This window comes from Penaeus vannamei, chromosome 27 (genome assembly GCF_042767895.1).
Source record: "Penaeus vannamei isolate JL-2024 chromosome 27, ASM4276789v1, whole genome shotgun sequence".
Taxonomy (NCBI): domain Eukaryota; kingdom Metazoa; phylum Arthropoda; class Malacostraca; order Decapoda; family Penaeidae; genus Penaeus; species Penaeus vannamei.
The window spans coordinates 32151560-32164059 of NC_091575.1; the positions used below are offsets into that span (position 1 = coordinate 32151560).

Below are 12500 nucleotides of genomic sequence, written 5' to 3' on the forward strand. Positions count from 1 at the left end.
TAGACGAAAATAAAGATGCTATGAGTAGTTTCCTGACCCTGTCCACCTTACCGATAGATAATGTGTTTATTGGGATGGTTTACTTATAAATATATTTTTCTTGGAAGTTTTGTTTGGCCAAAAGAAATCAGAAGTGCAATATCACCAAGCATTAACCATTAACTAGGTGGCAGCTTTATTCTTGTATATACATATACAATCAGGACATGAAGATTTTAAAAGCTAAAGTTAGGAAGCAGCACTTCATTCTTTTCCTAAATGCTGTCTTATCCAACGTGGAATGCATGACAACCTATGCCCATCCATCCTGACCATTCCCGATCAGTTTACAAGCAACTTGGATTAAATTGAAAGTGAGAATGCTGCAAGTAAAAGAAGGAGACCCTTGTTCTTGTTGTCTCTGCCATATTGAAGCGGCCAGCTACAATCCTGAACTTGTGTGGGTAATTCTTTACAGTATGGCCACACTCACCTGAGACCAAGATCCAACTCCATCGCAAAAAATTTATTCATCAGTATAAGTTGCTATGAAGGGCACTGCCCAAGGGGAGGGTTGATGCAGGGCTCTGTCCCCCAACACTACCAGAGAAACATTGTCTTCACCTTGGTATGCACGGCAAGATAAAAGCTGAAACTCAGGAGCACCGAGTGGACTTAGGCTGAGAGCAGAACTTTCTGCAATCTTTTTTCTTTATTTGTGGCATTAGTGTTATGTCTGCAGATTATTTCTTGTAGTGACTATTGCCACTTTTTGTCCCCTACAAGAGTACCATCCCCATCAGCATATGGTTAAGGTTTCATTGAGCCATCAGCTTCATGTGCTGTGTATTGTGAAAGCTATTGTTATTAAATAGATCTACTAAAAGAATACTTTCAGTTAATTGGCTTACTGATTAACATCACATATTCTCCTATGATGGATTTATACCGTGAGTGTTATCCAGACACTGTATCCAGTTGAACTGTCATCCATTTATATATCCTTCCACATCATTTCTCCCATATTTATCCAGCAATAATATTTTCATAAGTGTTTCTCAGTAGGGCCATATTTTTATTAGGGTATGGAGGTTGCTTCTTAAAAAGTATGATAGCTTGTCTTCTAAAGGTAGCATAATCATGGTGAAAAAAGTAATGTATGGATAAGTGAGAGTATGTCTGTATGTGAAACATTATGTTAAAACTCTGGTCAGAAAGTTGATATTTTAGAATATATTTTTTCGATGATTTACACTGACAAAGAAGATTGGTCTGTGTTTCCTATGTATGAAATAGTTTGTAGCTATGTAGACAGTTCAGAATAGGCTATCTAGGGTTGATAAAAGGAGAGCTGACAGGAAATCAGTGATAAGGGAAAGCTGGCAGGAAATCAATATTAAAGATAAGATATCTTGAAGAAAAACTTTTTTTTTTTCCAAATCAGTTGTATATATTTGCTGTAAATGATGTTTTAGAGATTGTGTATGTATATCTGAAATCTCAGGAAATGGACATTTGTATTTAGGTATAGTTGTCTCAGAAAAGTTCTCAGCCCAAATCACTCCCCCAGTTTACCTATTGATGACAGGTGATGTCATATTCTGGCAGATAATCAGAGGATTGTGCAAGTTGGACATATACTCAGGAGTGGTATTAACTAAGGAATGCTGTTCCTCTCCTAGTTGTTCTTATAATTTTCCTAGTCATTGTTGGGTTAAAATGGGAATGTCTACTATTACGACGGCTTGGATATGTACTCCCCACTACTCTTGTGTGGCAGTTCAGTAAGAATGCGTGTCTAAGAGAATGAGGGTAGAGAAGCCTTTTGAGGCGGCTGTACAGGAATGGAAAAATTCATTCAATAAAGGAGTTAGCCAATTAAATCTCGTTTTGTTATTTGCTTCTTTACTTGTTTAATTATTTATTTATTTATTTATTTATTTGTTTATTTTTCATTCCTTTTGATTTTGTGTTACCTTAGCTCCTAAGAACTGGAAACCCTTCAGCTTACCTGTCCTAAGGATGATTTTTTTTTCTTTTATCTTTATTATTTATTATTTTGAAAAGCTTGATATTTCACATAAGAATGTGTATATTTCATTTCATATCTCAGATGCAAGTGTGATCAAAAAGCAAAGTTGAAAAAGTTGTCATTCCTGTAACTATGAAAAAGAGAGAGAATCAAAATCAAATATATATATATATATATATATATATATATATATATATATATATATATATATATATATGTATAACAATGAAATATATATTTTTAAGTCCTCAAAAGTATAGATATGAAGTATTTACACGTTTGAGTAATAAAAAGACATTATACCAGAAAGGAGGTGTAAGGAAGAAAACACCTTGCAAAATAGTAACAGATATATTAGAAGACATTACATACATCTCACTCATAGTAAGACAGTAGTGGGGGAAAATCTCACCAGTTTTTGACATTTAGCAAATAGCACTTACAGAATTGGATTTTTTTTCATTTATATATATATATATATATATATATATATATATATATATATATATATATATATAAGTTTGCTTTGATATTAAAAGATAATTTTGGAGATTGAATGTCTTAGTTGATTAACCCATTTCACTAAAATCAAGTGTTTGGAAACATTTGTACAGTAGGAAAAGTGGTTTGAGGGTAATATTTCTTCTTTACCAAGATATAGGAAATGCCATTCCCAAGTGGCATTTCCTTATCTTGATAAGTTTTATAAAGAAGCAAATTATGTTATTCTGCTCGTTTTGAGTTTTGTTTGATTTTTTTTTTTTTGCAGTGTCTCTTCTTTCATCTGAAGTTTGGAAGGAGTATAGCTTGTAACATAAGAGAGACTGTGAATGTGATCTGTTCATCTTTAATGTCAGCCAGGATGCACTCTGTTGACTGTCTTTAATATACTTTAACTTGAACATGTACTCTATAGACACAGGTATTTCTTTCTTTTAAGAAGGTGGATATCATTTTTTTAAAATTAAGATTTAGTATATTGTTACTCCAATATCGTAAGTGTTCTCCAGAAATACTTGGGGTTTGATTAACAGTTATTAGTGTTTTAGGTTTGACAGGACTTATGCTTGGTTCTAATACCTAGGTTTTACAGGCCATTTACTTGGGTCTGATACTTAGTTCTGGGTATAACACTTAGGTCTGATACTCAGGTCTTAGTATTGCATGATATCCAGCCATTCAAACAACTTCATGGAGTTAAATATGTCAGTTTTAAGGTCACAGTTTAATCCTAGTAGGTATGATGACAACAATGAGTGTGGAAGCATGAGGGGATGTTTGTTATTATGTCTATTCCAAATTTTGAAGTACTTTTAGTTGTCAGAAATTTAGTCTGGTCTATGATAATTGCTATTTTTTAAAGATTTTAGAATTGTGTTGCAGAGAGTAATTTTAAACTAAAGATTCTGAGGAAGGCTGGCACATGGGAAGTCCAGTTGTAGAAGATAATTTACTTTTTTATCAAGACTTCCTGTGAATTTAATTCATGTCAGTCCCCCAGTTACTCATGTAGATGTTTGTTTTTTAATTCTTTCTTAGATTGGCAAGAAGAGAAAGTTGATGAATTTTCTTATAGGTGTATACTATAGGATCCAAGCATATTTCAGTCATATGAAAAAAAAAATCAGCAGATGATTTGACAACTTGATGCTAGATATGTTTTACTTGGCATTATGCAGAAGTACATCTATAGTTTTTAATATTCAGCAAGAAAGTAGTAGATGATTGACACCTTTGATGTAGATATTAATAATATCTTGTGTAGAAAAAAAATATGAGTAAGACAATATGTTCACGGAGATTTATTTGACTGATTATATGTTTGCATTTCTGACAAGGATATAGTTAAAATCTATCAAATACACATCTTATGTTGTGAAGGTATTCATACTTTTTTCTACATTTGTTGCATAAAGAGGCTTTATTTGATGGGGTACTATTGTTGATTTCAATTTGTATTACCATTACATTTTTTATGTTTGTATGCACAATTAGGTTCATCTCAGAGAAGTAAAACAGTGTTTCTAGAGTGCAGGGAGTTGTTTTCATTAGATATCTTTTGCTTCACAGTAAGGCTGCAACAGTATAAAAATAATAAGCAAAATAATGGGTTCAAGAAAGATGATTGCTTTCCTAAAGAGTATAGGTGCTGCAGGAGAACCTATAAAGAGACTGGTTTACCCAAGTAGTATTGATCTACCAGAGAGCATAAAGGAAGTAAATAGAATTTTGTTTATTTAAGTGATTAGTTGTTTTGAGACGATAGCTATTAATAACAGTTGAGTGCCAGGTAAACCAACAGGCGTAATGACCACCTGTTATTAGGATTAGTGCACATGTTGAGGTAAATAAGTGACTCATCATCAAAGCATCTTCTTTAAAATTTAAGGGAATTTGGATATATATTTACTCTTCAAGATCAAATGATTTGAATCTAAGATGTCATTCTGTTTAGATCTTCTGATAAAAGGTTGCCATAAGGGTTGTTTCAGTGTTGATTTGATGTATTGTCTATTTTGATAAAAGAATTCTATTTCAGGGACTACTTTTATGATATGATTATTGTATAACTTCAAGATATTTTTCACTTGAAGCCAGATAAGTTTGTGAAAATTAATGTAGATGAAAAAAGTTAATGTTTCATAAGTTTCTATTCCTTGCATATTACTTACAACTCTACAGTATTAATGAACAAAGCACTGCAGTTCCGCTTTTGGTATTCTCTTTCGTTATTTATGATAAGCTTTCTTTCTCCGTGGTAGGATTCATATTAATAGATTGATGTAACCCACAGCACTCCTCAGAGGAAAGCCAGCACTGGGGCTACAGGTAGCTTTGGAAATATGTCCTTAGAATCCCTTCTAAAGTGCATACAAGAACTGGACATGGATGACACACAACGCAGACGGATGGAAATATTCCTCGTCCAGAAACAGCAGGTCAGCTACCTCTCTGCCGTTGTCTTGGTTCCTCAGAAGGAGAGCAGTGTTTTATCTTAAATGCTGTCTTTATTTGGTTAACCAAAGAAACGCTGAGGGCATCATGTATACTGATGGACTTCCCTCGTTATTTCTTTTTCTTTGAGCATTTTCAAGTCCTCATCTGCTCGTTTTTGTACTTACACCTTGATTGCGCAGATCAGTTTTATGTTACCTTTATTTCTTCAGGATTGTATATATTTCTCATGTTTGAAGATGACGTTTAGGCATTTTCCTTTATCCCCATAAATTGTCTCAGCTGTCTTTAGTTTTGTGCTTATTATAGTTACACACATTCTCAACCTTATTTTCTTTGTTGTTGAACATGATATAGCATTCTGTGATTTCAGTGATGCCTCTTTATGTCTTGTTTTATTTGCATTACCTTGCTTTATGTATTATTTTCATTTTTATGCCTGCAATAAACAGCTGCCATTCCTCTATTTCTTGTCAGATTGGTGAACTGAATGCAGATGATTTTGAGAAACTTGGTGAGCTTGGAGCTGGAAACGGAGGCGTAGTCAACAAAGAAAAGCACAAACCCACAGGATTGTCAATGGCTCGTAAGGTAGGGTGTGGTTTGATGTGTTCTTTCCTTCTTTCTTCCTTTCATCTCTTTATCTTCTTCCTCTTTGAATCAGTGATTAGAGCAAATATTGATTATTTTATGATGTGCAGTAATCTTTTATTTCCCCTTTCGTAATGCTGAAGCTGATACTGAACTGTTCTGTAAAGGTAGAAATATTTAGATTCAAATCCTAGCTTTTATTTTTCAGCTTATACATTTAGAAGTGAAGCCAGCTGTTAGAAACCAGATAATTCGTGAATTGAAAGTACTTCATGAGTGTAACTCTCCATTTATTGTTGGGTTCTATGGAGCATTTTACAGGTAAGTAATCCGGCAAAAATTAACGTTATAAGGAGAATGAAGTAATGAAATCCTATTTACTTATTGTTAAATTATTTTAGTCTTTAATTTTGTTAGTTGCTGTCACACTACTTGATTCTTGAAATGGTCTCTGAGCCTACTCCTACCAAGCTAGCCTGCATCCAGCATTAGTTGTAAAATACGAACAGCATTATGGAATGTAGTAACAATTCCCGTGTTTTCTTTGTAGCTTAATTTCATTTACATGTTTGAGTGTTTTTTGTCATATCAACAACAGACTTTTTATATTTCAAAACATAGAGGAAATAGAAAAGACTTTATTCTGTTTTTTGATTGATGCTCATCCACTCTTGCTTACTATTTATCCAGGGAAACAATTACATTGTGTTATTGAGATTATAATGATCATTATTAAAAGTATTAGGAAACTGCAGTGTGTTAAGAGAATACATTGGAGTATACATTTTGCCCTAATTTATGTGAATTTATTTACTCTTTCAGTGAAGGTGAAATTTCAATTTGTATGGAGTATATGGATGGTGGGTCACTTGATCTGTGCTTGAAGAAAGCTATACGCATCCCAGAGCCAATCTTAGGGAAAATATGTTCAACAGTAAGTTAAAACGTGACTGTTGTTGCATCCAGTGTAAGCATTCATTAGTTATAATGTGTTCACACTGAGCCTAATCTTATTTAATTATATGTTATGTAGAATTTACATATTCCACAATGATTGATTAATAAAGTTAGCATACTAATGTATAAGAGTGTAGACCAAATATGTAAACCTGAATTATCTGCAGGAGATATTTTGGCAGTGCTGTACAGAAATAATGTAAACTTCTCCATTACCAGGTCCTTAAGGGTTTAGCATATCTTCGAGAAAAACACCAGATAATCCATAGAGACGTAAAGCCCTCCAATATTTTGGTCAATTCCCGTGGGGAGATTAAGATTTGTGACTTTGGTGTGTCAGGACAACTTATTGATAGTATGGCCAACACCTTTGTGGGAACTAGAAGCTATATGTCGGTAAGTTGCGTAAGAAGTGCTATACATGTGATTTTCCATGTGCAAGTGGTTACATTTAAATATATACTAAAGATTTTTTCTTTCTTATTTACATGTTTTAAGCACTTTAAACCTTTACTTTTGTCAGCCAGAACGATTAAACGGTGACCACTACTCCGTTGCCAGCGATATTTGGAGTTTAGGGTTGTCTCTTGTAGAAATGGCTATTGGAATGTATCCCATCCCGCCACCAGACCCTGCCACTCTACAGAAAATCTTTGGACAGAAGGTCGAGGGAGTGAGTCCGTCTCCAACTTCAAGGTCACCGAGGTCGGGTAAGTTGCGGTAACTGGTTTCCCCGAAGACCTGTAAGTGGGACGTAATGGTGGGTTTTATAGGTGCATACAATGTTGATGGTAACAGGTGTTTTGAAGACTTTTTGTATTGCTCTTGTGAAGATAGTCTTTGGATAGCAAAGTGTGGGTATTGGATTATGAGAAGTAACTGAGAGGTTTATAAAGTTGAGGAAGTTCAACATTGTTCTGATCTTTTTGAATCTTATTACCGTGTTTTACCTGAAATTATGTACTTTAATTAGGTTGTATATGTAATTGTAATAGTGTAGTTACATATCTTTTATGAATGATTATTGGTCTACCCTTCAGTTAATATTGTTGCAAACTATAAATCTATTCTATTACCTTATACTGTCTAGCTGGACTGCCAGGAGAACCACGACCGATGGCAATATTCGAGCTGCTGGACTACATTGTGAACGAACCGCCTCCGCGTCTGCCACCTGGAGTATTTTCTCCAGAATTCGTAGACTTGGTCGATCGATGCCTTAAAAAGAGCCCCAATGAGAGAGCAGATCTTACCACTTTGCAGGTATCGTGTTTCTCTTTTGTACATGACAACTTTGTTCATTTTGATTTGATAATGACTCCCAAGAAAGCTATATTTATAAATGTTGTAACTAATATTGTTCCATATGTACATCCTTCACTGATGACTTGCAGAATCATGAATGGATAAAGCGTGCAGAAAGAGAAAATGTTGATATAGCTGGCTGGGTGTGCAAGACAATGGACATCACGCCTTCTACTCCGACTAAGCCATCAGCTGAGGGCAATAGTTAAAAAGTTATGGTTAGTATACTTTTATTGTTTACTGATATGTTTAGTTTGTTTGTTTTTATTGTTAACTGATGTTATGTTTTTTTGTTGTTTTTTTATTTCAGTATATTCTTACTCAATCTGTTTTCCTTTCCTTCTATATTTGCCAACAGTAGAAAATAATGATTTCCTCAATCCGCAGAAGAGTGCTACACATATTCTGCTGGCTGGAGGAGCACCAGAACGACCTTAAACCCTTTTACTCTATGTGATGTATAAATCATAATTTAATCGTTCCAAATGGATAATAGTGTTGTTTATTGTATGTCCAAATTAATGTGCAACTAGTCCCGGTGACTTGCTATTTTTGGGCTGAAGACCACATCATTCTTGAGTAGTGATAAAGAAACTGTCATTCATAAGAGTGAAGTAAACTGTATATTATTGCTTATTAGCAATGACAGAAACTATAGTGTTTGAAAGTAGTGATGGAGGAAATTCAGATATATATTTTATGATTGTATTGTATATCATCTGAAGTTCAAGAAAAACTTGCATGAGAGTTTTTAGAGTACACAGATATTGTGTTCAAGATAGCACAAGAACAAGTTTATACAAAAGATTACCATTTTGTAGAAACCATAGTGTATCTTCCTTATTACGAGTAGGAGTAAGTAGTTAATTTAAAATATCAAAGGTTAAGTTAGGGAAAATTTTATACCACTGGTTGGTTCTCCCAGACTTGTTAGTTCACAGACTTTATTGTAGGTATATGAAATAGGTCTTGGCTTAATACTCACTGAATGTTTAGACCTCTTCAACATGAGAGAGACGGTCCATGAGCTTGTAAAGACTGAATTAGGAAGTGTGATATGGTCAAACCCGAGTGTTTGAATAGTTAGGTTTAAAAAGAAGCTTTAAGTATAGACAGAGTCAATATGTTGATCACTTACTGAACTAACAGACTTCACTACTCAAGATATGCCTTGGAAATCAGACCAATTACCTTGTGCAATCCATTTTATGCTGTATATTGTAGAGTAATGTGGGAATGTTGGATGCATTGATGTCAGAGTTTATGCATCTCATTCACAATGTTTCTCTTTTATGGGATAGTGTTTTCAATTTAAACTCTGCAGAGTGGTTGTGCAGGACAATTATTATTTCTGTCGTCTATGGTCTCCTCTAGGAAATTGTTGGCATGACCAAGGAGTCCATCTGATAATTTTATTGAGTCATATAGAGGCTTTGAAAGACTTTTTTTTTTCTGAAATATTCGCAAATGGTGAAATATGCATTTATTAATTGTATAATTCTGTTGATTTCATAATACATTGTGGGTCTAATTAATTGCCATTGAATAGGGTTTCATTAGGGCAACAATTTTCATTACTGCATGCACAGGATACTGAAGTCCGTATTGAGAAGGATCAAGTTTGGCTTCCAAATATACCAAAGTTTATATTTTAGTCAAAAATGTAAATAATAAGGTGAAATGCTTTTTTTTTTTTTTGCAGTATACAGTTTTCTAGTTCCATAGCAATTACATGCCAAGATATTAGGTAGAATCATGCATTCCTTGCTGTGCATATATTGAATTAATAATTTTGACAACAATAAGAACTCTATCAATTCATATTGTCAGATTATGCAATTCATACTGGCTGTCATTATTATAATCCATATACCAGTTCATAGATTTGAAGACGTCATTTATTATCTGTAAATTTTGATAACAGACTGAATCATTTTTTATTTTTTTATGTTACTGATACTGAAAATACTGAAAAAAAAAATATTGTAACTGAAAATTGCTAGGTCAAACATGAGCATATGTCCTAGGGGTAAATGGAACATTCGACGATTAACAGTAATTTAGATATTGGAAGAGGGTGCATCGAGACGAGCAAAAGAGGTTGGATATAATGGAAACTGGAAACCATTGTTGAGTGTATCAAGAACAAGAAACAGTCACTGGGTGTTTAGTAATAGAGTCTTTTGTTACCTAATAGGTGTTAACTTATGTTATAAGAATCAGCAAAAAATAAATAAAAATAATAAAAAAAACATTAAAAAATAAAAAAGTAAGATTCAAAACTGTATTTATAAATTAACAATAAATTCAAATCACAAATCTGTGATATTCTCACTGTTTCTTAATATTTTGATACCCTGGTGCAGTTTGCCAAAATGGAAGCTTAACCTTGATATCCTTAAATTAACCCTTTTGGCAATTTCTTCAGGTACGGTAATTCGTGTTTATGCATTATAACAAGACAAAGGTTCATCCAAATTTTTAACATGCACTAAAAAGTTGTCTTGAATACTGTAACAGCTTGCATTTGGAGCTGCCTAGGTAAAAAGCTAGCATTTAATGTATTCATATATTTTGCAATTTTAGAATATGTAAAATTATTTGTGCATGTTCCAAAGGGCATACAAAACTACTCAGAAAATGAGGTTACTATTTGTATGAAGTTTATTAAAGTCTGTGATTGAGTTGGAAAATTTTATTTATGGGAACCTTCATTATCGCCTACATCCGAGAAAGAACACCAATGCATATATAAGTAGTAAAGCATGCAATATATAACTCATTTTTCATATATCTATATAAATTGTAAAAGACAGAGAGAGAGACTGAGACTGACTCCTTGTAAAATGCATAGAGTTATTAAGTCACAGCATACAAGAAAATCAAAATACTTGCTGAATTACTAGATACATAGCTGGTGACATTTCCTCTACACTGTATTGCCTATATCTGTGGTTAATTGCAAAGAGCAGCATGGTTAACAAAGCCTAATTGTAGTGGCATTACTATTTTTTATTCCTGATTGTATGCAAAAGTTGACACAACAGTTGTTAGCTGATCAATTTACCATTTTTCCACTTAATACCTTCCAGTCATCTAGTTTATCTCACTGTAATATTGATAAGTGCATGTAAGTGTAATTACATTGGTGTTTAGTATTAGAAGAAAGTTTAACACAAAGGTTTGATATTTATTTTTGTCAAATTGAAGCTCTGGTATGATTTATAAAGATGATTCATGCAAGAGTTTTATGAGCAAAGATTTTTAAGAAGGAACAAATGAACAGTCGGGAAAAGAATCCGTTGTGTAAAAACAATGAACAAACTAGAAGCACACCAAAGCAATAGACTCATTGTTGTAATAAATATATTCACTCTTGAAGAATTGCATTAAAATCACCTCTTTCTCAAGTATCCTGGTAACATCCATAAACATAATCGTGGTGGACGTAATACAGGTAATGATAATGATAATAGTTACTCCTGTTGTCTTGGCAATAGGGGTAATTGATGCAATCCTTTAAAAAAAATCCTGGATCCAGATCATTATCTGGATCACCACCAAAATTTTATGGCATCTAAGTTAGGCTAAGATACACCTCTGACAAGATTTCAAAAATGTGCTAGACAACAGAAGTCACATAGCAGTATGGTAGAGTATTGTGGCGAAAAGGGTAAAGAGTTATGGATTAAGATAAATGTGATAGATGTCAAAGATTAAAGAGCGTTATAAGATCGCATGGCAGGGAAAAAAGTGGAGCAAATGAAGTAGAGCAGAGATTAATAAAAAGTGAAAGGGTTAAGGGGGTTGGGTGATTGAGTGAATTGCAGTATATCTGTGTTTGGGGAAAGAATAGGCTTATTTGTTTTTGGAGACACTGCTGAAAGAGAAGGGTATTGTCAGAGTAAGGCTGCTTTCACACCAAAGGGGCTTCTCGCTAGTGGCATGCCATTTGAAAACGAATATCCGGAAACCTTTCTCACAAGTGGCATAGGAAATCGCATGTGCCACGTGCAATCTACATGCGACGCCACGCTACTTCTTTGTAGGTGGTTTCATATATCCTGTTTGTTTTCAAATGGCATGTCATGTGCACTGTGGCACCATGGTGTGAAAGCAGCCTAAGGAGCTGTGGGGGAAATCACAAAGAAACGATCCAACTTGGCTTGGCCAAAGAGAGTACTCAAAAAGTTTGCAGAGGTGCAGGCAGTAGAAGGACGAGGGCGGGAGGAAGATGGGGTGGTGTGAAGTAGTTCTGTGGGGGAAGGGCAACAACGATGAAGAGCAGTAATAAAGGAAGAAGGGGTAGACAATTAAAAAGACTGTGCAGTAGGATATGGGGTGGAGAATGTTGGGAGAGAGGAAGGGGTGCTTTCTGGAGGTTGAGTAATGACCTGGGCGGGTAGTTCGGAATGGAAAGAGTTTTCAGAAGACATCGAGGAAGGAGTATTAGTATCTGTCGGAGCCGTGGGCAGAGGAGAAGGGGTCGGAAAACGAACGAAACTTTCAGATAAGCTAGTCAAAGGGGCAAACCTTACTGCCCCTAATAAGGGTAAAGCGTCATTATTGGCCATAGTGAGTGAATAAAATGGAGAAAAGAAACGGTCTACCCTACAGGGCCCCCTTGTGGGGTTTGGGAATACCGTGCCCATGGCTCCCGAAGGCCGTTCATGACTGACAC

At 34.6% G+C, this 12500-nt stretch overlaps 1 protein-coding gene across 2 annotated transcripts in view; it reads left to right on the top strand.

Moving 5' to 3' along the window:
- Window positions 1-10503, top strand: part of Dsor1 (mitogen-activated protein kinase kinase 1) — a 13292-nt gene extending 2789 nt beyond the window's left edge. For both annotated transcript variants that reach the window (XM_027382724.2, XM_027382725.2), the window contains exons 2-10: window positions 4806-4950; window positions 5444-5557; window positions 5766-5878; window positions 6380-6491; window positions 6734-6910; window positions 7038-7224; window positions 7605-7777; window positions 7909-8037; window positions 8207-10503. In XM_027382724.2, the coding sequence (XP_027238525.1) occupies window positions 4806-4950; window positions 5444-5557; window positions 5766-5878; window positions 6380-6491; window positions 6734-6910; window positions 7038-7224; window positions 7605-7777; window positions 7909-8028 (1141 nt within the window). In that variant the 3' untranslated portion in view covers window positions 8029-8037; window positions 8207-10503. The remainder of the gene's footprint in view (window positions 1-4805; window positions 4951-5443; window positions 5558-5765; window positions 5879-6379; window positions 6492-6733; window positions 6911-7037; window positions 7225-7604; window positions 7778-7908; window positions 8038-8206) is intronic.
- The last annotated feature ends 1997 nt before the right edge of the window (window positions 10504-12500 follow it).